Below are 24,990 nucleotides of genomic sequence, written 5' to 3' on the forward strand. Positions count from 1 at the left end.
AAAAGTTGGCTTTGCATCCATATGTGTGTATAAGGAGTGGGGGTGTACACGAGCTAAGCTCCCTTAGGGTTACCTTAGGGTCTCCATACTGCTTGCTGGGTTGCTTGTAAAACAAAAGGACCTGTGGCCACGCCTTAATGGCTATGATTTAATTTAATCCCATGCCTATATGAGTTGGGGCCATGGTAATGTGTAGAACATCTTACATCATTACAGGCCACACCTTAAGTATCTCAATCCCATGCATTAGGTTCTCGTTCCCATGCCTTAATAAGTCATGGTTACCCCTTAATCATCTCAGCCACGCATTATTGTTTTTAACATGATGTTACATGTTACAGTTCTACCCTATTTTGCACTAGTAGTTCACTCACTAGTTAATTCATCTAATGTTTACGTATCTTTTGCACTGCTAAATTTTAATTATTATATAACTGTGTATTTGCACTTTCTGTATGGTTGACAACAGTTATCCTCACACACACTAAAGATTGTACAAGTATACTTTTCATTTTATTTTTTATTTTATTGTATTTATATGTATCATTATATTTTATGTTTTTGTAATTTAATGTACTATACATACCTGCTGCTGGATGTCTAGAATTTCCCCTCTGGGATCAATAAAGTATCTATCTATCTATCTATCTATCTATCTATCTATCTATCTATCTATCTATCTATCTATCTATCTATCTATCTATCTATCTATCTATCTATCTATCTATCTATCTACATTTACATTTGCGCTCTCATCTCGCTGATTTGGCCTTTTCACACAGCCATGAAAAAAATCAGATCTGAGCCACAAAGCGAAAACTCTGATTTCCAGACCTAGAATTGAACACCAGCCTCCTAGATTGTATCTGACTGACAGGTGGTGATGTTATCCACTGCACCACACCAACAATGATGTCATGATATCACCTTCCAAGACTGAGAAAATGCCAAGATGTCCAAAGCTGTCATCTATCTAAGTAAAGTAAAGTAGGTAAAGTTTTTACATTGAAGAATGTAAAATATAAACCACATAATGTCTTTTTTTAATAGTTTGGATGACTTTAGTAATGCAGAAAATAAAAAAATAAAAAAAATTACAGAAGTTGAGGTGTGTCCAAACCTTTGACTAGTAATAAGCAAGCCTTTGTACCCTGTGTTCACTATCTAGTGATCTCAGTCAGGTATTGGGACACTAACATCAATAGCTCTGAGAGAACTGGCTTTAAACAGAAAGGGGCGGGGCCACTGTAGCAGAACTGCTCCCTCCCGTCTGCCTCCACATCCACAGGCATCCATCCCTCAGAGACCCAGGAGCTCAGAAGCAGCACTTCACCAAACTGACCTGAAGCTGAGAGCAAAACACGGGTTAAAGAGACAGTTTCAGTAGTAGAAGTAATATTTTTCCCTGTTTGCTTCTCTGTTTTCCTGCTGAAATGGGACTTTATGGGTTTTTTTTGTGTCTGGCAGTCACTATCTGTTTATGGAGGGGTAAGTAGCTTTTTTATTGTTTTGTTTATATATATTTAACAATTGCTAAATGTTGTATGTAGCATTTAGTTAGAGCTTTATTGTTTACATCTATTTTTACGTATTTTTATTAATTAAAGTAGGATTTTTCATTCAAATTTTCCGTTCCACCTTAAATGGTGCAGCATTTCCATTCTGGCAGCTGAGCTTTTAAGGTGGAACGGAAAATTCGAATGAAAACGCCAACTTTGTCCTATTTTATTTAAATTATTGAGGTGGTTTTAAAACTTAAACCCAAAATTAAATCAAGGCAACTAATTGGGTATTTTTTATATAAGTTCATTTACTTTTACAGCACTGTCAGCTATAATAATATGTCTAGCTATATACAGCTCTGGAAAAAAATATAAGAGACCACTTCAGTAAAACTTCTGAAGTAAAATAAAACCACTTCTAGTAAAATAAATATATTGTTGTTTTATTCTTTAAACCTTGGACAAAATTTCTCCCAAATTCCAAATAAAAATATTGTCATGTAGAGCATTTATTTGCAGAAAATGAAAAATGGCTGAAATAACAATGCAGAGCAATAAAGATGCAGAGCTTTCAGATCTCAAATAATGCAAATGAAACAAGTTCATATTCATAAAGTTTTAAGAGTTCAAAAATCAATATTTGGTGAAATACCCCTGTTTTTTATTCACAGTTTTTATTCATCTTGGCATGTTCTCCTCCACCACTCTTACACACTGTTTTTGGATAACTTTATTTCACTCTTGGTGCAAAAATTCAAGCAGTTCAGATTTGCAATCATCCATCTTCCTCTTGACTATATTCCAGAGTTTTTTTAATTTGGTAAAATCAAGGAAAAACATCATCATTAAGTGTTCTCTTATTTTTTCCAGAGCTGTACACACATTGGTATTTTATCTTTAAAACAGTGTTTTTATTTTATTTATATTTAGTTTACCTATTATATCATATATATGGTCATAAATATACAGAAATATTGTAACAAAAAGCTATCGTATCACTGGTTCGTCCAAGACAGTGTATCAACAACAACAGATTATTTTGATGACAGGACTGAACAGACAGGACAGGAACAGACTCTAGAAGGAATGTTTCCATATTGTGGACCCCATAATGTGAAGAACTGCACCTGTTTTGAGAGAAAACTCTGTGAGTGTAGAAAATGTACCTTTTTAAAAGCTCACAGTAAATCTCCAGAATAATGAATAAAAATGTATTAAATTTACCTACCTTGCTTAACATCAGTCTGGTGTTTAATTCCGGCAATGAAATCTCTGGATCCTTATGACCCCCTCCCCTAAAAAATCCTGATAATGAAGATTTCTCCTTATTTAAGGCTGATTCTCAAATACACTATATATCCAAATGTTTGTAGACACTCCTTTATTTTAAAAACATTAAGCTATTTTAAGTTTTAACTATTGCTGATATACAGTACCTGTCTAATGTTTGGACACCTCTTCTTATTCAATATATTTTCTTTATTTTTATGATTTTCTACATAGTAATTTTAATATTGAAGACTATATTAAAGCTACAGCGGAACACATGCTGAATTATTCTGTAAACAAAAGGTGTTAAACAAACTAAAATATGCTTTATACTCTAGATTCGTATAAGTAGCACATTTATCTTTGAGGACAGATCTCACCTAGAATAGTTTTTTCAGCATCTTGAAGGAGTTCCTGGAGGTGCTGTCTATCTAACAAAAACAGGATAACATATTTTAAATGCTCTTCATTCAGGTAGAAACAGTGAATGAGCAGGTGTCTCAATACTTCGGTCCATATATAGTATCTCCATATTTCTCTTATAGGCCACTCCATTGTCTACATTAAGGTGCAGGCTGGGCAGTGTTTAAGCTCAGTTACAAGATAACACCTCACAACCTATACAGGTGTAGGTGTTTTCAAGCTGTACCCTGAGAAAAAAACTCCAAAATCTCTACATACTACATACTGCTATCCCATGACTTTTGCTCCTTCAGTGGGCTAAAGTACCATCATATGCAGTAATGTTTAACAGCAGGTTATGGAAAAAAATATATAGAATTAGTTAATATTGTAAATATGAAGACCATCAAGAGTCACTGAAGAACAAAAAAAAATATTTTCTACCTAAATAGATGGGACAATACCGTATCACCCATTAGTTCTATATACAAGTGGCTCTCAAAAAAATGGAATATTATTGAAAAGTTACTTTATTTCAGTAAATCAGTTCAAAATGTGAAACTCATATATTTTATAGATGATTTTAAGCATTTATTTATTTTATTGTTGAAAATTTAAATATTATATAAGATAATTTGTACTTTTGGCAGTGTGGGCAGTGTGCCAAGTACTGCTGGAAAATGAAATCCACATCTCCATAAAAATTGTCAGCAGAGGGAAGCATGAAGTGCTATAAGATTTTCTGGGAAAACAAAACTGCACTGACTTTGGACTTGATAATAAAACACAGTGGATCAACACCATCAGATGACATGTCTCTCTAAACTGTCACTGATCATCAGTAAATTTTACATTTCATTTGTAAATCAAGGGAGCAGAGTCTGGAGGAAGAGTGGAGAGACACACAGTCCAAGCTGCTTGAGGTCTACGTGAAGTTTCCACCAATCAGTGATGGTTTGGAGAGACATGTCATCTGCTGGTGTTGATCCACTGTGTTTTATTATCAAGTCCAAAATTAGTGCAGTTTTCTTTTCCCACAAAATCTTACAGCACTTCATGCTTCCCTCTGCTGACAACTTTTATGGAGATGTGGATTTCATTTTCCAGCAGTACTTGGCACACTGCCCACACTGCTAAAAGTACCAATTATCTTATATAATATTCACGTTTTCTGAGACACTGAATTTTTGGGTTTTCATTGGCTGTAAGCCATAATCATCAACAAAAAAAAGGCTTAAAATAGATCAATGACATTCCATTTTTTTGAGATACACCTTTAGTTTGTGGTTTTTAAATGTGTTTAGTGTGTCTTGTCCCTTTCTGTGACTGCTTTTATCCTTAATCAAGCACTCCGTTAAGGGGTCTTTAGTCAATATACTTAATTGGTTTATCAGAGGGACTTGGACCACACTCCATTTTCCTCCCTCTTGCTGACATAAGTGGAGCCATAAATTGAATTTGAGATCATACTTGATGCCTCGTCTCCATATATAGAGCCTAGATGGATTAGATCTCTCTCGCTCTTCATCTCTGGCCATCTATCCCACTCTGGCTCTCTTAGCTGAACGAGATGAATCACAAAGAGGAGGCTTTGAATTATACAGGAGCCTGATGTAATCTAATGAATGGCCCGGGTGAAATTTGATTATGAATGGTTGTGATCTTAAGGGAATTTATCCTGACACAAAGATAACCTCAGACCCCCCTGTGAGCACAAATGGGCCTGCGTTTAAAAGAACTGACGAGTAAAGCACAGGCTCATGAATTCGTGCTGAAAAACGTGGAGAGGAAATGACACTAATGCGTGCTCACCAGTAAGGTTGGCTAAAGGTTTAGTGTATCCGTGCACCACAGCCATTCGTTAAGTGTCTTTTTGTAGCCAAATGGCTGTATATTTTATGGAGAAATGCAGAAAAGAGCCATTATTCCAGTAGAGAAACAACGACAAGTGGTGTAACTTAAGCTGTTAACTTAAGCTAATAGATACACTCTAAAACACATCTTTAAAAAACAACTTTGTTCTTTTTTCTGGCAGCAGGGGTGACAGATAATTACTTTTGTACAGTTATTTTCTTGCATATGTGTAACAACAGCAGTTCTTTGTAAAATGAAAGAAAATGTTCCTATTTTTTAACAAAGAAAACTTTTTATTTCTCAGTTTGATAAAAGCTGTTAAAATACAGGTAATTCATGTATTCCTCTTAAACAGAATATTTTGCGTAAAATCACAAGACAGTCTAAATCAAAAACAGTCTAACAGTCTTTATAGTAAATAAGTATTTATTTATTTTCAGAAAACAAAATTACATGGAAATACTGTAACATTTTACTGCCAAAACTGCAGCCCTACAGTGCATTGTATTATCGATAGATATGCTGATTACTCAATTAATTGAATGGTTGTTTGTTTTTTTTAAACATTTTTCCAATCATTTTTTTGCCCATTATGTTTTTTTCTATATTGAGAAATTATAAACAGTATTGAGTATTATAGCCATCAGTTCAATACTAATAGAGCTGGGCAATGTAACAATATTTTATTTATTATAATAATAAATGTATTATTATATTATTGTGTTATTATATTGAAGTTATAGTGATAAATGGTACATATCTTTAAGTTTATTGTGGATTTCTTTAATGCTTAATAAACTACATATTTGATTACAGAGAGTGTAATTTGTTCTGTTTAATTGGACTTTTCATAAAATGCAGCACATTTAGGATGAACATTTCATTGTATTTAAATAACTGTAGTATTTATTAGCATTTTCAAGAACCTAATACATTTTGTCTCTGTATGAAAATGTCTTTAAAAATTGTGAAAAAATATTTTTATCATATCACCCAGGCCTATTTTATACCACGGTATACCTAACAGCACTAAACTGTAGCGATTGTACTGAATAAAATGAATGAAATGTTGTCTAAAAGTCTTTCTTTGTCTACATTTATAAGCTACTGCTTAACATCTGGTGCAGAGGAGTGTGTGGTGCTCTGAGACTGAGACGTAGCAGAAATTCACTGATGAGAATTCTCAATCAATATGCTTAACCTACATCCAAATGAGCTGGACGAGCTGCTCCGGTTGATTTGCAGGAAGTGCTTTTAGCTGCTCATTCACTTCCCCAGTGCTAAAGACTGTCTGCAGAGCCTGACTGCTTGTATCAGTGTAACGTTCAGCTTTTCTCAGCGACTCTAAGAAAAGCTGAACGCTACACTGCCTCAGATACCGTAATTAACCTCCATCATTTACTTGCAACGCTTACAATGCCTCTTCTTTAGACTTGTACTTTAATTATATGTGTTTTATAGCTTGTTAAAATGAACAGGAACATTTGTAGTAAAGTGTGTATTCTGTTCTTTTACCTGATACCACTTTTGTAATGCAAAGTGCAGGAAAATATGTTCATATTTTGTTATAATTGTGCTTTTAAATGCCTTAATGCCTTCACTTGTTACATAACTTTTAAAAAACGACTTACATAACGATGCAATTAGAGATGAGTAATTGTGTGGTATAAATCAAATATGTAACAAAGCTACAATAATAACTCTGGGCTTCATTCTCTGTCCCTTCACAGTGTCCCTACAAGGAGAGCACCAGAGGAGGCTGTACCGAGACCTAATGAAAAATTACAACCCGCTGGAGCGGCCCGTCTTTAACGACTCGCAGTCCCTCACTGTAAATTTCAGCTTCAGCCTGATGCAGATCATGGATGTGGTGAGTTCAAGCACTGGAGCGAATCAATGCAGCCCATTAGGCAGGACTGAGGCTGAGCGTATGAGGAGAACTGGCTCTAAAGGTTTAGTGGCAGCTGCTACTGTAAACCACAGCACAGCAATACATCTGTATGCACATGTAGATGTAGATATAGATGTAACAGTTCCAGTAAATGTAATGTAATGATTCGGTGGTCACACCCTGGCAAGCACACAGTCCAACACGTGTACAATGATCAAACCTAATGTAATATATCTTCACCTACATCAGAACTGCATTGTGTGGGTCACAACATGGTCATTATTCTGAAGACACCTGATTAACCCAAAAGAGCCCATGGTGCTGAAAAACTAGTCGATCAGGAAAAGCACCATTTCTATGTCAACTGGAGAATTAGTATTCATGGCCCCGCCCACCTTGGCTCGCGAGATAGTAGTCAGATAGGAGCTGTTCACAGGCAGTTCCTTCCTGTGTTATTTGTGCAAATAAAACATCAGTCTTTTATGCTTTGACCAGTAGTTCAGAGCCAGGGAACAAATGGTTAGAATGTGTTCATGGAACACAACCATCGAAGTACAATTGACATAGGTAGGTGTATGTTTAAAAAAAGTTCTGTTTACACTAGTTCAAATTTAAATAGAAAACACCTCCATTTACCTAGGTTTACATAGGAAAGGGGTGTCCAAACTTTTTTTGTTGGGGGCCAGAACGAGAAATATATTTGAAGTCACGGGCCAACGACTCTGTAATAAAACAAATAATTAAATATACCACTTTAAATAATACATTTTCCTGATTACCTTCATTTACACACCATTTTACTTGACTTACTATCTTTATCTATCGTTGACAGTGTTGTGTAAACTAAGATTTTTCAAATTGATGTTTCATTTCATGATGTCTCTTAATATTAAACTCCTTAATTACGGCAACTTTTACACTCATTTGCCCTTTTTCTGCGCTAGAAATGCGCACTCTCTCCGCTTTTAGACTCTTTGGCCCGTTTTTTTGCGCTATTTTATATATAAATTATATATATATATTATATTATTATATATATAATTATATAATTTTTTTTATATATAATGTATTTGTGTTCTACTGTACCCTGTATCATAGCCTGTAATACACGTCCAATTAAATAGAACTGACTGTGCAGTTTATAATGCCGTTGTCAATGTCACCTATAGTTTGCTCTAGGGTTAGTTTCCCAGACAGTGATTAGGCAATCTTTTCAGTGGGAAATCTCAATTAAGAATGCTGTGTAGTCCATGACTAGACTGGAAAACTAAAGTCCCCTAGAGTCATCTTTGATTTATAATTGTGTTTCTTTGGTAATGTTCTCAGGATGAGAAGAATCAAGTCCTCACATCCAACATATGGCTCCAGCTGGTAAGATGCTTTATTATTCTCTTGATGTCTTACTATTCAAATGATATCTAGCATTTGTTTTGCTGCATTTAGATCCAGCAGGTTGTGTGATGTGCACTTTTTAGATGCATACATTACTTCATTTGAAGGTGCACAGCATTACCACATGAATAAACATTAACTATAACATTAACACAGCTTTGTTTATCTGTGTACACATTTTTAGAGGATATGATTTTATAGTAATTGATGCTGTTTTGAAGTTTTTTAAGTGTAAATTTTCAACATGTAAATCAAATAAAGTCAGTATATTTCAAGAGAAGGCAAGCATAGTGAGAACACTTGTGCTGGCCACTAATAGAATTAGGCCTTCACTTTTAACCCATTTGTGCAGTAAACACACACATACACACACACACACACACACACAATCTCAGTAACATACAGTGAGATAGTGAGCACACATGCCTGGAGCAGTGGGCAGCCATCGCTGGGGCGTCTGAGGAGCCAGGCTTTTCTCAAGTGCCCAACAGTGGCATCTTGCCCAGTTTGGGTATTAAAGACACCTTGTTATTAATTACCCAAAGCCCTAACCATGGAGCCACCACTGTCTGCTAGGATATAGACCCTTAATTTTGCTCTATAAATGTAAAGTATTTACAGATTTTCCCTGAAAATTTGGCAACTAAAAGCATTCAGCCAAAAATTACAGAAAAAGCACAGAATAAGTGAGAAGAATAATTTGTACATAGTATAAAACATATTTAGTATTCAGACTAATTATTCATTTTGTTCGGTTTCAGACAGAAAAAAATAAATTAATTATTATAATTACTGTTGCTGTTGCTGATGTCATTGTCATACTGTTCCTTACAATAATGTCTGGAAAAATCTAATTTTTAAGAACATTTTCCCATTGGTTTGCCACAATAATTATTTTTAGTTGGACGATATATTGCCCCAGAAATAAATTCTCTCTCTCTTAGCAGTGAGCTTTTAATTATTAAAAATATTCAAACAGTGAAATAACTATATATAAATTGTTAATGACTCAGTTAGTGATTCAAATACTGAGATAAAATGCTGTTTTTTCATCAGTGTTCATTTTTAGGCTATATAGTGAGCAATTCTATCTGTGAGCATGTGACATTTTGATCTGATATCATTACATCAGAGGAAACTGAGCTGCTAAAGAACAGTTTATGATTTGATTAATTTATTATTTTAGAAAACACAAAAACAAAAAACAGCACAGTTCTTAAAGGCACAGTAACACCTTATGAGTAATTTAGTATTTATAAAAAATGAATTGCTGTTAATTTTCTTAAATAAAACAGCACAAACTGTAAGTGTATCATAGGGAAAATTTTAAATTAAATAAAATTATAGGTGCCCTTTAAATGACACATGCTGCAGTTACAGGTTTAGCGCCCCACGCCCCGCACCGCCTCATGCTGCTTGTATTGAGCGTGCTCCCTGTGTGCTGCAGCGTAATATACTGCCGGGTGCCTGGGCTCCTGCTATCAATTTAAACGCTGTCTGAGCCCAACTGTGGATGAGAAACCCCCCTTATAGAGGCTGTTGACTTTGAGCCAAGAATGTTATGTAAGTTCCTGGCCACGCTCCTAGTGCTGAACTTGCACTTTAGGAAAATGAATTTGCACACACAGATATTCATCCGGACAGAGTTAAAACACGATGAACATCCTCACGTCTCACAGTTTAGAGACAGAGGAGAATATAAATTAAAAATGTTGCTGTAACATCTATTTTACATAGTCAGGTCAAAGAATTATGACCCCCTCAATGTTTCTGCAATCACTGTCCATTTTTTTGGCTCCACTGAGCATGTAGGAGCACTTTGTAGTTTTATAATAACAAACTGTAGTCCTGTATCAGTTTCTCTGGATAGTTTAGAGCAGATATTATTTGGGTGGTGGATCATTATTATTCTCAGCACTGCAGTGATTAACACTGATTAGCATGATGGTGGTGTATGAGGTGTTAGTGTGTGTTGTGCTGGTATGAGTGAGTGGATCGGACACAGCAGTGCTGCTGGAGTTTTTAAACACCTAAATATGACTGCTGGACTGTGAATAGTACACCAAACAGAAATATGTAGCCAACATCATCCTATAGGCAGAAACCTTTGGGCAGCAACCTGTGGGCAGCAACCTGTGGGCAGCATCCTATGGGCAGAAACCTGTGGGCAGCATCCTATGGGCAGAAACCTGTGGGCAGCATCCTATGTGCAGCAACCTGTGGGCAGCATCCTATGGGCAGAAACATGTGGGCAGCATCCTATGGGAAGCAACCTGTGGGCAGCAACCTGTGGGCAGCATTCTATGGGCAGCATCCTATGGGCAGCAACCTGTGGGCAGCATCCTATGGGCAGCATCCTATGGGCAGCATCCTGTGGGCAGCATCCTATGGGCAGCATCCTATGGGCAGCATCCTGTGGGCAGCATCCTATGGGCAGCATCCTATGGGCAGCATCCTGTGGGCTACGGCCTTTGACCACTGATGATGGACTAGAGAATGACCCATACAGATGAACAGATGAATAAATGAGCTTTTGTCTCTGACTTTACTAAAAAGCTGGAGCAGCTTGATAGAAGTGTCTATAGAGAAGACAGTGAGTGTTTAAAAACACCAGCAGCGTCTGATCCACTGATTGCACCAGCACAACACAAGTAGACAGAAGCTGTTCATTATTTCTAAACCAAATCATGAATCTGATTTAGTTTTAGCAAAACAACTGCAGCATATTTATGGGACCATTCACACTTTTGCTAAGATTTACAGTTAAAGGAAACTCCAGTGTAAAATGGACTTTTGTTGTAGTAAAACATGATAAAAAGTACTTACCCTTGATGAATAGCTCACCCCCGTTCTCCCACAGTGTTCCGAGATCCAGAAATGTTAACAGTTTGTCCAAACACCCTTCAGACTGGGTGACATGGGGCATAAATAATTTTTTCCACCGTTATCCTGACTCAAAGTAGCTCCACACCTCCTTACTAGAATCCGGAGAGCCCTGACATTTAAAACAAGTCATTAATAAATTAAAAAGTACACAAGAAGCTTATTAAAACACTGGTTACATCCAATAATGCTAGCTTCAGCTCTGAGCGCCGTCATCACTGAACTGAAAATAACATAGACTTGTATATACATAGACTCCATGTTATTTTCAGTTCAGTAATGGCGGTGCTCAAAGCAATTTATGCCCCGTGTCACCCAGTCTGAGGGGTGTTTGGACAAACTGTTAAAATTTCTGGATCTCAGAAAGCTGTGGGAGAACGGGGGTGAGCTATTCATCAAAGGAAAGTACTTTTTATCATGTTTTACTACAACAAAAGTAAATTTTACACCAGAGTTCTCCTTAAAAGAGTGGCAAGCTATTAAATGCTGGACTATCTGACATGGTGTAGAAGTTACAGTCAGGAGGTGGAGGCCAAATCCTAAATCAGAGCAGTTTGGAGAAGCAATCTGCTGACAAATTCTTGGCTTAGTTCACAGGTTGGGTTTAGGTGGGTGGCTGGGTGTTTGGTTTGGTGAAAATATTTTTTCACACATTTTTTTAAATTAACAAAACAGTTCCAAAATTATAGTGTTAAAAAATTCAAAATTTTAACATCCCAGCCGACTTGCCACTGAAACTCAGTATGACTTAAATTAGTTAATTGTTAGTCATTATTCAGTAAAAACGAGGCCTTTTCATTTATTAGAATGAACACTGAATGTGCTTTATTTGCCATTTTTAGACTAATAATGTTAATTGCTGAATATTCTGTAGATCCCTTGCTTTGTTAGACAGATAATGTATATATATATATATATATATATATATATATATATATAATGTATATATATATTTTTGTTGTTATTGTTGTTAGTATATTTTATATGTTATTTGTGTAGGAATTACACAAAGAAGTTTTTGTTCACACAAATGACAATTAAAAGTAAAGAAACCAAAATATATTAAAAAAAAGTATACCTGTAGATATACAGTACAATGTTTCTACAGGAAGGTAGTTATGAAGATATGGTGATTTAGAAATGAATCAGACCTTACCTTACTTGGTTCACGTATTTAATATTCCTGCATGAAGCTTTTATCTGCATCATTAACACTATTCAGCCCTTATAAGCTCAGCTGAGTGTAAGGAAGGTACTGCTGTTCTCTTCCAGTACTGGTATGATCATTACCTTAAATGGAACTTGTCAGACTATCCTGGAGTGACGAACGTGCGATTTCCTGATAATCAGATCTGGAAGCCTGACATCCTGCTGTATAACAGGTACGTGTTCTTCTTTATCAGTGTTCTGTCTGAGAGAGCAGGACTCCCGGCTTTGTGTCAGGGTTTATAAAGGAAGCTGTTAGATCGTCTGGAAAAAGTGCTGGAAACAGAGTGCAGGAGCGAGTGTCTCGTCCATAATGAAGAAAACAAGGTCTGAGGCTCATCAGTCTCTGTCTGTCAGATAACGCTGTCCTGACACTGCTGATTATGTTGTATTGCTGTTTCCTGTCGGACTGAGATGCTGAACGTTGTGTTTTGAGGCCTCTGTCAATCAATTTAGACAAACTATGTGTAACAAGAGGTCAAAGTTAGAGCAGTGCTTGTGTTTTTTCAGTAATGCTGTTGAGTTCTGTTGCTGATCCATAACTACATTCTTTACAACCAATTAAAATGGAAAAAGCAATATTTTCTGCTAACACTACGAAACCTGGAGGTGTTTGTTGATCTAGCCACTGTAAAAAGTGAAGAGGGCAGAGGGTCATCTTGTGTTATAGGAGAAAAATATAGTAATATATATAGTTTTTTTTATTTTACCAAATTGAAAACTTTTGGAATATAATCAAGAGGAAGATGGATGATCACAAGCCATCAAACCAAGCTGAACTGCTTGAATTTTTGCACCAGGAGTGGCATAAAGTAATCCAAAAGCAGTGTGTAAGACTGGTGGAGGAGAACATGCCAAGATGCATGAAAACTGTGATTAAAAACCAGTGTAATTACCCCAAATATTGATTTCTGAACTCCTAAAACTTTATAATTATGAACTTCGCATTATTGCATTATTTGAAGCCTAAAAGCTATGCATATTTGTTATTTCATTTATTTCTTATTTTCTGCAAATAAATGCTCTAAATGACAATATTTTTATTAGAAATTTGGGAGAAATGTTGTCTGTAGTTTATAGAATAAAACAATAATGTTCATTCTACTCAAACATATATCTATAAATAGGAAAATCAGAGAAACTGATTCAGAAACTGAAGTGCTCTCTTCATTTTTTCCGGAGCTTTAAATAAAATCCAATACAGACAAATTCATGTAGTCAGTCCAACAGTCTGTCAATGAGCATACTTTGACTTTATTACAGATTCTTGAAACATATTTTTTACAATACAATGAAATATATATATATATATATATATATATATATATATATATATATATATATATATGTCATATATAACTGTCAGATATGAGAGAATAATGCCTAGAGTGGGAAAAGTTGGAATCAAAGCAAAAGGTGCTACTTTAAAGAATCTGAAGTATAAAACATATTTTTAACACTTTTTTAACACTTTTTGTTTACTTCTTTACTACTTACTTTGTAGTTTTGATATTTTCATAATTAGAAAATATTAATACAAAGAAAAAAAGAAAAGAAAAAAGTGACGGAGAAAGGGTGTGTCCAAACTTTTGACTGGTACTGTAGCTAATGTTCTGTTTAGAATTAGAATTCATAATTTGTAGCAGTGTGTAGTTTTGGGAGGCTTGTGTTCACATTTAAGAATCTTCTTTTTTTGTTTAGATGGAAATATTTTCAAAAACGGACGGAGGGAAATCTCTGTTTTTAAAATATCCGGGTTCATTTAAACCCCACCTACACACCCAACTACCTGTGCTTAACGTTCTTGCTAAGCAATTCCATACGACTACCATACTACCAACTCCATACGACCAGTGAGCTTTCAGCTGTGTTGTTGAAGAACATGCTCCCTACCAGGCATGCTCACAGTGAAATCTGGGCCCTGGGCCTGCTATTGATTAGTGGCTGCATGCATGGAACAGGAAGCGACTGTTCATGTTACCACACATTCCTTCATGCATGTTTCCTGAAAGGGAAAACATGTGTTGCTCATGCTGTCTTGGAAAACCGATTATGTCCGTACCATGTTTGCCATAATTTGTCAAAATACAGTAAAACATATGTTTAATGCATTGTAACATTATCATTAATGTTAATCATTTAGTACTTACATATTTGTTTAACTGAGTTTAGATTAGTCTTCACTCTGGATCACTTTATGTTCCCTTTGTCACCTCTTTAACGTAAACCAGAGAGGAAGAGGGGGATAAAGGCCTGGACTTGAACTCAGTAGAAGCAGATTTTCTGCTCTGATTTCTATAAACAAACGAGTTGAAATAGAGAGATTAACCGTTATCCGTTCACACTAATAGGCAACAAGTCACCCGTGTGACCCCAAATATGTCTCCTGTGGTTGTGTCCTGAGCTGCTCATGTTATTGTTTATTGGTGTATTACAGTGTAGCAGGTTAGCATGCTAGCTAATCTAGCAAGCTTCCTATTGAGCTATCTGCTCCTTTCTACCATGCTTAATTTTTTTCCTAATTGTCTCAGAACTTATGTGAAACAACAATATAAGTTATATTATATAAGCAGTGGTTATAAAGGCCACAGCATACTTCTTGTAGAGATGCAAATTATATAAACTGTAGTAAGTAAAGCACATGAGTTTCCAAGGGGCATTTGGCTTCATGCAAAAATCTGCTTTATGCAAAATGTTATATTTCAAATCATTACCCAACTACTGTGAGTTAAATCAGCTTCAGTTTAGTCTGTTTCTATTGACAGATTCTTTCCATTGGAAACTATCTATGTGCGCATTGGGTGTGTCCCCTGATTTCTCTGGTTTCCAAGCACTTTTTTAAGCTGCTGACTCTGTGTTGACTTTGTTTTATATTGTTTCAGTTTAATTAACTAAAATCTTCAGTAAACATTACTTAAAATGTTAAAGGCAAGCAATTCCACATGCAAATCCTGCAGGTTAGGTTTTTAACTTCATGGGGTAAGTTTAAAAGTTGTGGGACACAGCATACTAATTAGTATTGCATTACTTTTGGCCTGCCGTGTATGCAGGCCTTTCAGTACATTGCAAAATACAGTATAATGATGTATATTTTCTGCTATCAGTTTACAGTTAATTTCAGCCTTATTTATGATCATCATTGTTTTAATCTGATCTCCTTTCATAACTAACTAACTACAGATGCATCCAGGGCTGGACTGGTAATCTGGCGTACCGGCCTCAGGGGCCGATGCTGATTTTTTTTCTTCCTTTTTTTTGTTGTTTTTGTTTTTAATAAAGCACCACTATCAGGCTCAATGTTTGTTTGTTCCACCTAGATCAAAAAATCCTCTTACGATGAGAGTAGGAGAAACCCTGGTTTCAAGCAAAAAAGAGCCCCATTAAACATTCCATCCCCCCCAAAAAAACATGATTATACTAAAGTTCAATTTTTATTATGAAGTTGATAATGTTAAAACTATACAGAATGTCCTGTTTGTAGCCTGATACAAATACATGTTATAGCTGTTTAAAGGAGAAAAATTAGAATTGAACTGTTGTATCAGAGAATAAAAAAAAATACATATGAGAGATGATTTCAATAAAAAGGATAAAGAATCAATTGAACTACACAGAGCAGACAAAAATGGTAGAGTTAACAATAGACAATAAACTTATATTTAATATGCTGATGATACATTATGCGTCTCTGTAACCCTATGTACATAAATTACAAGTCGGTTGTGCTCCGCTAATTATGAGGGGCCGGTCTAAACCAAAAATGGCAGGGCTGATTTTTTGTCCCAGTCCAGCCCTGGATGCATCTCAAAATTTTTAATATTATTGAAAAGTTTCAGTATTTCATGTTATATAGACGTATTACACACACAGTGATCTATTTATTTATTTATTTATTTTATGGTTAATGATTATGGCTTATAGCCATTGAATTAGAACATGTGAATATTATATTATACTTTTTGGAAAATGGAAAATATTCCTTCTGAAAAAAGGAAATCCGCATCTCCCGGAAATATATATATTAAATGTGTTCTCCCTCAGCAACTGTACCATTGTATACTGTCTGTAAACTGTCTGTATAATGTGCTAATGCAACATTCCTTTAAGGTAATGATGAGCTGCTGTAAACTGCTGCTTGTGTTTCCCACAGTGCTGATGAGCGGTTTGATGCCACTTTTCACACTAACGTGGTGGTCAGCGCCGACGGCTCCTGCCATTATTTGCCCCCAGGTGCGTTAAAGTTTTATTTAGCTTTAATTCTGTTGATGTACGTAAAAGGCTGGATATTTAAGTGTGGTATGATAAATGTTTACTGTAATATCCTATAAATACATACAAGCTACCTTGCTCACATGTCTACCTCTAATCCTTGCAACTCTCCTCCATCCTCACTAATGCGATTGTCACTGAATGCAATCAAACCCTCACAGCATTGTTTAAAGCTTTACCTGGACAGTAAAGTCAGTTAATCCAACAAAAGCAGGATAAACTCTTTTTAATTTTGAAAGAAAAGAATGAATGAGCAGGTACTCCAATACCTTTGTCCATATAGTGTATAGTGTTTGATTTTTACAGGAGATTCCGGTGTTGTTCTGTGTTCAGCAGACTGCAGCTTAGTTAAAAAAATGCCACATTTCACAGAGTTTTATAAAAAAAAAAAGTTTACACCACTTCTTTTGTCTGAGCGGAACTGCCGCTCAGATCAAGCTCCCTCTGACCCGGTTCTGTCATACACGCAGCATGACTTTGATGGATCGTCTTATTGTGGAACCCTTCGGTCTGGCAGCAGAACTGTCTGCTCTGAGCTTAGATTCACCCCAATTGTTCTACCCTCTCCAATTCTTTTCTCTCTTTATTCCTGCTGTACAAAGTAAAATTGTTGCTCTGAAACAGACAAAGCAATTAATACCTGTGTTTCATAAACTGCACTATAAACTCTATAGCTCTCATAACTGTCCACACTTCCTGTTTCTCTGCTCCCTGACTGCTTTAGCTCTCTTTAATTCACATCCTTTGCATAAGCTTTTATGGAACATAAGCAACATAACCAAAATCCAAATGGACAAACTGCATAAAGTCTCTGTAAAGAATGTAAATACCCAACTTTCTCCAACTGTTTCATCAGATATTACCTTTAACCTCCGCATTTTTAGATAGTGCGTTGCTCATCATACACTTATCTTAAAAAAATAAAATAAATGCTGCAGCCAGCTATTGCAGTCTGATTGCAATGCAAAAAAAAGATAGACATTAAAAATTAGATTGATATGAGCAATTCTTGGTCATATTAAGATATAATACAGGGAACACTTCACATTAAAGGTACATTAAGTAACAGTACTTGTCTCAACTAATTATTAATTGACACTAGTTAAGACATTATTAATCATTGCAAATTGTTTAACTAATATCTCATTATTATTTACTTTTTTACTATTATCTTAACTAGTGTCAGTTAGTAATTAGGTGAGAATTTCTTTTACCATTTAACAATGTTTATTACTGTCATAAGTGCTGTTAATTGTGAGCCTTATTATAAAATGTTACCTGCATACAAAATAGTGTGTAATGTATGTGGAACGTGAAGTGTGTAGTGAAACATGCCAGACATCTCTGCATGATGTTGTAGAGGTTCGTAATGGTGTACTGCAAAAATTAATCACATACAGCTCAAATATTTACACACTTCCTGTAAATTGTGCAGTAAGGGTGTAGAAGTGTTGATAGCTCGTCCAATAAGAATTAATCAGGGATAGACCTGGCGATGTGTCTAGTCATGGTGTAGTATCTGTATCTTCAGTGCAAGCTCTGGAGAGAGCAGCAGTTTGTGGACGAGCATTGTCCTGCTGGAATAGTGCACCAGAATGTGCATTCAGAAAAGGTAGGGTCACTGGTTGCAAGATCTCGGTAATCTAACTTTGGGATGTCAGAATGTCTGTAATCAAGGCCAAAGATGCTTGATATGGCATCATACAAAATTGTACCCAACACCTTGACACCAGGCCTTCTGCATGTGTGAAAACAAACAGCTGATTTTGATACTAATCATAGTAATTCCACAGACAAACATAAATGAAACAAAAAATGAAGGGGAACCCTTTGGGAATACTTGGATTTCTGTTAACTTGTTGTATTCTATAAAACCATGCAAACATATAATGGTTTGTGTGGTATTAGTTTAAACTGACTGTGTTTGTCTATTGTTGTGACTTAGATAAAGATCAGAACACATTTAATGACCAATTTAATTCAATTCATCCTTAGCAGAGACATAAGAAGGCATAAGGAAATCTCAACAAAGTGTTAACCTGTTTAACACTCAATGAATAAAGGTTCTAGAAATTAATTTGCTCTTGGTTACTGTGCACTGTATAATATTAAACAGATTCTATCCTTTACTTAAATGAACTCTCAGCTCTCAGAGCATCTGCAGAGTAATCAGTGCTTCACTGCAGAAAGGGTGGAGTCAGAGTAAGGTTTAGACACGTTTCACACCATCAATAAACTGGATTTACGCTCTTATCCTGCCTGGCTTAATTCATATATGTGTTCCGGTCTCAATAAATTCCTTAGAGCTCTCTGTGTTTGTGTTCCACAGTAATAGAAATACTCTGGATTTCATTATTTTACTTCTTTTGATAAAGGGGGCAGTCTGTGTTATAAATAATTTCTGACATATTTATTAGCACTGTATTTCAAAGCAGAGCATTTGAACATACACTGTTCATCATCAGAAGTCTGGGGACACGTGGCTTTTCAGATTGTTATGAAAGGCACTGATGTTTTTTTGTCTGGTTGCAGGACCTTTACCAGATCTGTTTAAAATAAAATAATCTGATGTGTTTAGGTAAATAAATTAGGCCTTTAGAACTTTAGACTTACAGCAGTTAGGGAGTGCAGTCATGTGTCTGAACTCTGTTGACGTGTTTGTGTTCACAGGGATTTTTAAAAGCACCTGCTACATCGATGTGAAGTGGTTCCCCTTTGATGTTCAGCGCTGTGCTCTGAAGTTCGGCTCATGGACGTACGGGGGCTGGTCACTGGACCTGCAGATGATGGAGGCTGACATCTCAGGCTATATCGCTAATGGAGAATGGGACCTTGTAGGTAAGGTGATGGGTAACTGTAGGTAACTGTATTAACAGAAACTAGAATATTTTCATTTGCATCCTAATGAGCTTCAATATTAACATCTAGAAGCAAAGAAACGTATGCAGATGGAGTGAAAACCGTTTTTTTTTTCTTTCATTCCTGTACTCTAGATTAGGGCTGCAACAACTAGTCGATATAATCGTCAATGTCGATTATTTAAAATTGTCGATTACAAATAAAATTTTCGGCTTATCGTTAATTTGTAACAGTACCGCATTACGCAATGTGATGGGGACAGAAGCGCAATGGGAGATGGGTAAATGGCTCACGCACACAGGTTACACTCAACTCAGCCTGTCTCCAAAAGTGCCCAATTACAGCAGATTACATATCTAATCACTAGCAATTTACACATTTATAAGACATCTAGTCATTTAAATGGATTTTGCTCATGTTTAGCTCACGTTTAGCTGTTTCTATTGTTTTTAGAGATGAAGGATATGACAGAAATTATCTTTGACTAATCGGAAAAAATAATCATCAGATTAGTCGACTACCAAAATAATCATTAGTTGCAGCCCTACTGTAGATACAAGGCCACACAGAAGAGGCTTTTTCACGTATTTCACTTCTTCTTTCAGATCTGTCATAGTGCAGCAAAATGTTAATAGTGGGGCAGCATAGAAACCCAGTGGCAGCCTAGTTCACAGTTTACTCAATATCCAGGATGCAGATCGGGTAATGACTACCGCCACACCACACCGTTAGCATTGCCGTCATGCCTTTAGCATCACTGCTGCTCTGATGATAACAGATGTAATATTTTAGCCACAGCACCTTTATGACATAGACAAAATCCCTGTGCCAATTCTATGCAACCAACAATGTTCTGGAAAAATTAGGATTACCTGTTGTTCATTCCCTGTATGCACGCTTGTAAAAACTACAGATACTAAAGCTAACAGACACATGTATCTGGTTTATTTCTAAATGTGTTTGTGAGTGGAGATTGATGCGACTCAAGTGGGAAAAATCACTCAAACCTGAAAGCTCATAAGCAAACCCTGCGAGCGGCTGCTGATCTTTTAAACACAGGCAGCAGAAAAGCCCTGTGTGAGTTTTAATCAACCGTCCTGCTGTCCCTCTTTATCTTTATAGATGATTTGTGCAGTTGTGAATGTGAGCTGACAGCAGTTATTAGCTTCCCTGCACTCTGTTTAAATCTTTGTGACTGATAGAAGCCAATACAATCTCGTCTCCTATTGGCTGAGCATATCAGATTCCACCCTATCAAACGTTTAAATGTGGTAAACCCCTTTCTTAAAGGAAAATAAAGCATAATTCTGACACATTGTCATGCAGCAGATGTCTGTTCATATATCTTATTATGATGAGAGAAAACAAAAAGCACTCATGTGAATGCTAGACCTTTTTTAAGAAGTAAAGTGCCGGGGGCGCAGAGTGATCCAGCAAGCTAAGTGCTGCAACTATAATCGGCAGTTCGCTCGTTCGAATCCTGGTCATGAGGCTTGCCATCAGCTGCCAGAGCCAACTGGCCTTGCTCTCTCTGGGTGGGTAGATGCCACTCTTTCCCTTCATCACACCTAGGGTGATGTCGATCAGCACATGGCATCTGTGTGCTGATGTATCGGAACCAAGTGCGCTGTGATGCTACTTGGTAATACTGCATCAGCAGCAGTTCAAAAAGAGGCGGAGTCTGACTTCGTATGTATCGGAGGAGGCATGTGCTTGTCTTTAGCCTCCGTGTGTTGTGGCATCACCAGTGATGAGGGATATACAGCTAAATAGCAGCTGAGAAGCAGCTGGTGGGACAATTGGCCTATCTAAATTGAGGAGAAAAATTGAAGAAAATTTTGCCGCCATTTGCCATTCTATAAACACTAACCTGGGTGTGTTTCCCAAAATGTTCTTAAAGCTAAGAATTTTTCTTAACCTCATACTTAAGAACATTCTTAAAATGATGAGCGTTTCCCGAAAAAGTTAAGTAGTTTGTAAGCTTGTTTCTAACCTTAGAGAATTGTGACACACTCTTAAATGCCTTTAAGCATTTAAGAGTGTGTCACAATAACGGGCATAATAACAGGTGTTCTTAAAGTTACATCCTTCTTTAAGTCATTCTTAAGTCGCTAAGATAATTTGTACCCCAGTCTTTTGAATAGTGGTGGTGATAAAAAACCTGAGTTCCAAAATACAGGGTGTCTCAAAGCATTGTGGCAAATGGTAATGACCTAACATTTTAGACACAAGCTGTGGGGAAGGTTCGTCTTGATACTAATATCATGGATTCAAATTAAAATTTTCTACTTTTACACTGTACAATGTGATATCTTGTAATCTGAAATCACAATTTGTTGTGGAAACATCTGAGAACTGTATACATGTATGTTTTTTTTCTCTAACATCTGGTAAGAAACAAGTGGTACAAGTTAATTTTTTTGAACGGGAATAGATGTGTGACATTTCAAACTAGTAGGAAATGTAACCAGAAAAACAGAGCTGTTCTTCTTATATCTCACTCCTTTATCAGCTGCTATTGTACATACCCAATATTTTTCACTTTACCTGTTACAGGTGTTTATATTAAGGCTGATCTGTGTACAGTGCAAATATCAGGACAGTTTCATGAGTAAAATATACTGTGAAGCACTGCTGTAGCCTACCTACTGCCAGCAGCAGCCAGAGACCCAAATAAACTCAACAGCTCTATAATGATAGCACCTGCTATCTTTACCTCAGGGCCAAGAACCAGTCACTCCCCGGTGCCACATTATCAACTGTTTAAGGTCAGAGAAGTAGAGAGGCAGAATAAATTAGGACACTGTGAGGACACTGAATGTAAATTGGAATCAACCCAGCCCAGCCCTGACACTGAAACTGTTCTTTTTTAGCAGGCCTCTGAAAATGAATACAGGTGCATGTGCACTGAAATGCCAAAAGTCATGGGATAGCAGTATGTTAGTGTTACCTCAGGGGACAGCTTGAGAACACCTAAACCTGTATAAATTGTGACTCGTTATCTAGTGTGAGGTCTGATAGTGGGTAGAAATTTAACTCATTACTCATTCCACAGTGTAATTTGAGGGCATTACTACCCGCAGTGGACAGTGCAGTATATGGTAATGATCCATCCAAACCAACAAGTGACCCTGTTATAAACTACATCCATATTAACTGCGGGAGACCCCACACACATATCCAGCAGTTCAGCGCAGCGCATCTATAGATTTTAAGGTACCACTTTAAAATAAGACTACCTTTATAAAGGGTTTATAAATGGTTTACAGTTAGCGTATTAATGGTTACTAATTAGGTTGTAAATGCCTTAAAAATCATTAATAATTAGTTATAACACATACGTAGAAAGGGCAACAATGACCTGTTGTTTGCCAAATAGTGAACTATATTACACAGCCGTCTATATGGTAGCCCTTTCTACGTGTGTTATAAATGATTATTAATGATTTTTTAGGCATTTACCTAATAAACCTAATTAGTAACCATTAATAAACTAATTGTAAACATTTATAAATCCTTTATAAAGGAAGTCTTATTTTAAAGTGGTACCGATTTTAATGAGACATGATACTTAAACCTTGCATGTCACTGTATATATTGGATGTGTCTATAATTTATTATGTACTAAACTAAATTCTACTAAACTAAGGGTTGTATATACTGTATTTATCCAGTCCATTTTTCTTGTATTCAAGCCAACTTATGATTCCATCATGATTTCATATAAAAAAGCAATGAAATGAGAATTTGTCATCTATTATGTACGTTTTTTCTCGCTGCTCTGCAGAAGTCCAGGGTCAGAGGAACGAGAAGTTCTACGACTGCTGCAGGGAGCCGTACCCAGACGTGACGTTCACCGTGGTGATGAGGAGACGCACGCTGTACTACGGCCTGAACCTGCTCATCCCCTGCGTGCTCATCTCCACCCTGGCCCTGCTGGTCTTCCTCCTGCCCGCTGACTCAGGCGAGAAGATCTCTCTTGGTGAGCAGATTCTGCATCGTCATCTGTATCTCTCAGTGCAGAGCAGCTTACTCATCACTCGGTGACCCTGGAGCTGTAGATAAGCTAACAGATTTAATTGTTTTTTATTTAAGCTCAGTGCGTCCAGCAATACATTATTAACACATTATTCATTAGCCTTAGGGGGATTCAGGAGGTGCGCGTGGAGGTTGGAAATGTATTGTTTAATATTTAATTGAGGACCTGCTGTGGATATGATATGATTAAAAATGCTTTGTAAGCAGAAATACCTTTATTGTCAGGAATAAATGGTTTTAAACAAGGTGCTTAGGTGGTTAAACCTGGAGAAACTAGGTATACAGTGGAAAAATTTACTTTAAAAATCTGCTATAATCGATATTTTGCTAGTATTTCCCCATTCTCTTGACTGAAAGAGAAGGAAAAAAGAAGGGGGCGAACTCAGATGATTGGGCAGGAGTTCGGGGGCAGCTTTGCTGGAAAAACATGAAGCTGACCCCCCCCCCCCCCCCCCCCCACACAAAGAGATATGGGAAGAGAAAGGAAGAAAATAAATGAAGGAGGAAGATGGGGAGGAGGTGGGTGCGAGGTTGTTGGACACACAGGTAGAGAGGAAGTGACGGTTTATATATGTTGGAGAGTGGGTGGAGTAAGGGCGTGGATCAAACTCCCAAATTTACATTATAAAACTCAACGAAGGTGCTGAGAGGGTCTGCTTAGAAATTTTAGCTCCATTTATTTAGAACAGTAGGAAACAGAACCACAGCATCCATGTTTTCTACATGAATTGGCTCAAACAATCACTCCACTAAAATTCTAGCATAACCACTAGAGGTGGGAAATGGCCATGATTCACTTTAACTGTTAATTTCAATGCTCCTGTGGTTTCCAGTGATATTGCTCTGTTCCATTTACATCTGTAAGCTTTCAGAAAATGTGCACAAATACAGAAGAATGCACAGAATATTTGGCAACCAAAATTATTTTGCAGAAAATACAGACAAAAAAGTGCACCTGATGTTCAGCTAAATAAGTGACGCTGTCCAGTCTGATGGAAATACTAGGTTCTATGGTTTAATACAGCATGATAAACAGACAGGTAGCCAGAGCTAAAGAAAAAAGCTTAAGCAAACAAACCTTAAGCAAAAAAGACATGCACAAAATGAAGACTCTTAAAGCCAAATAAATGTAAGCAAAGACTTAAAACCAGTATAACATTCAGAACCATACAAACAAACAAACCAAAAGGTCAGAGACTAGTAGCAAAACCATGAACGCAATAGCAAACAGACAAGCTGATGCTCTGTATGCAACAGCAAGAGTAGTATTTCACCCTCACTTCATTTGTAGTAGTGGAGAGCACTGGCATTTAAAACGCACCGAGACCTTTAAAAAGTGTTTATTAAAAAAACATTTGTTTATGAACGTAGTACCCTGAGGTATTTCTGGGATTGCAAAATAAATTCAGTGGAAATGCACAAATG

At 36.6% G+C, this 24,990-nt stretch overlaps 1 protein-coding gene across 1 annotated transcript in view; it reads left to right on the forward strand.

Moving 5' to 3' along the window:
• Positions 1-1,253: 1,253 nt before the first annotated feature.
• Positions 1,254-24,990, forward strand: part of chrna7a (cholinergic receptor, nicotinic, alpha 7a (neuronal)) — a 30,581-nt gene continuing 6,844 nt past the window's right edge. The window contains exons 1-7 of the mRNA XM_022669990.2: positions 1,254-1,488; positions 6,758-6,897; positions 8,245-8,289; positions 12,466-12,575; positions 16,550-16,629; positions 19,339-19,506; positions 23,315-23,509. Of these exons, the coding sequence (XP_022525711.2) occupies positions 1,434-1,488; positions 6,758-6,897; positions 8,245-8,289; positions 12,466-12,575; positions 16,550-16,629; positions 19,339-19,506; positions 23,315-23,509 (793 nt within the window). The 5' untranslated portion in view covers positions 1,254-1,433. The remainder of the gene's footprint in view (positions 1,489-6,757; positions 6,898-8,244; positions 8,290-12,465; positions 12,576-16,549; positions 16,630-19,338; positions 19,507-23,314; positions 23,510-24,990) is intronic.

The sequence above is a fragment of the Astyanax mexicanus genome, chromosome 16, assembly GCF_023375975.1.
Source record: "Astyanax mexicanus isolate ESR-SI-001 chromosome 16, AstMex3_surface, whole genome shotgun sequence".
In the NCBI taxonomy this organism is placed as follows: Eukaryota; Metazoa; Chordata; class Actinopteri; order Characiformes; family Acestrorhamphidae; genus Astyanax; species Astyanax mexicanus.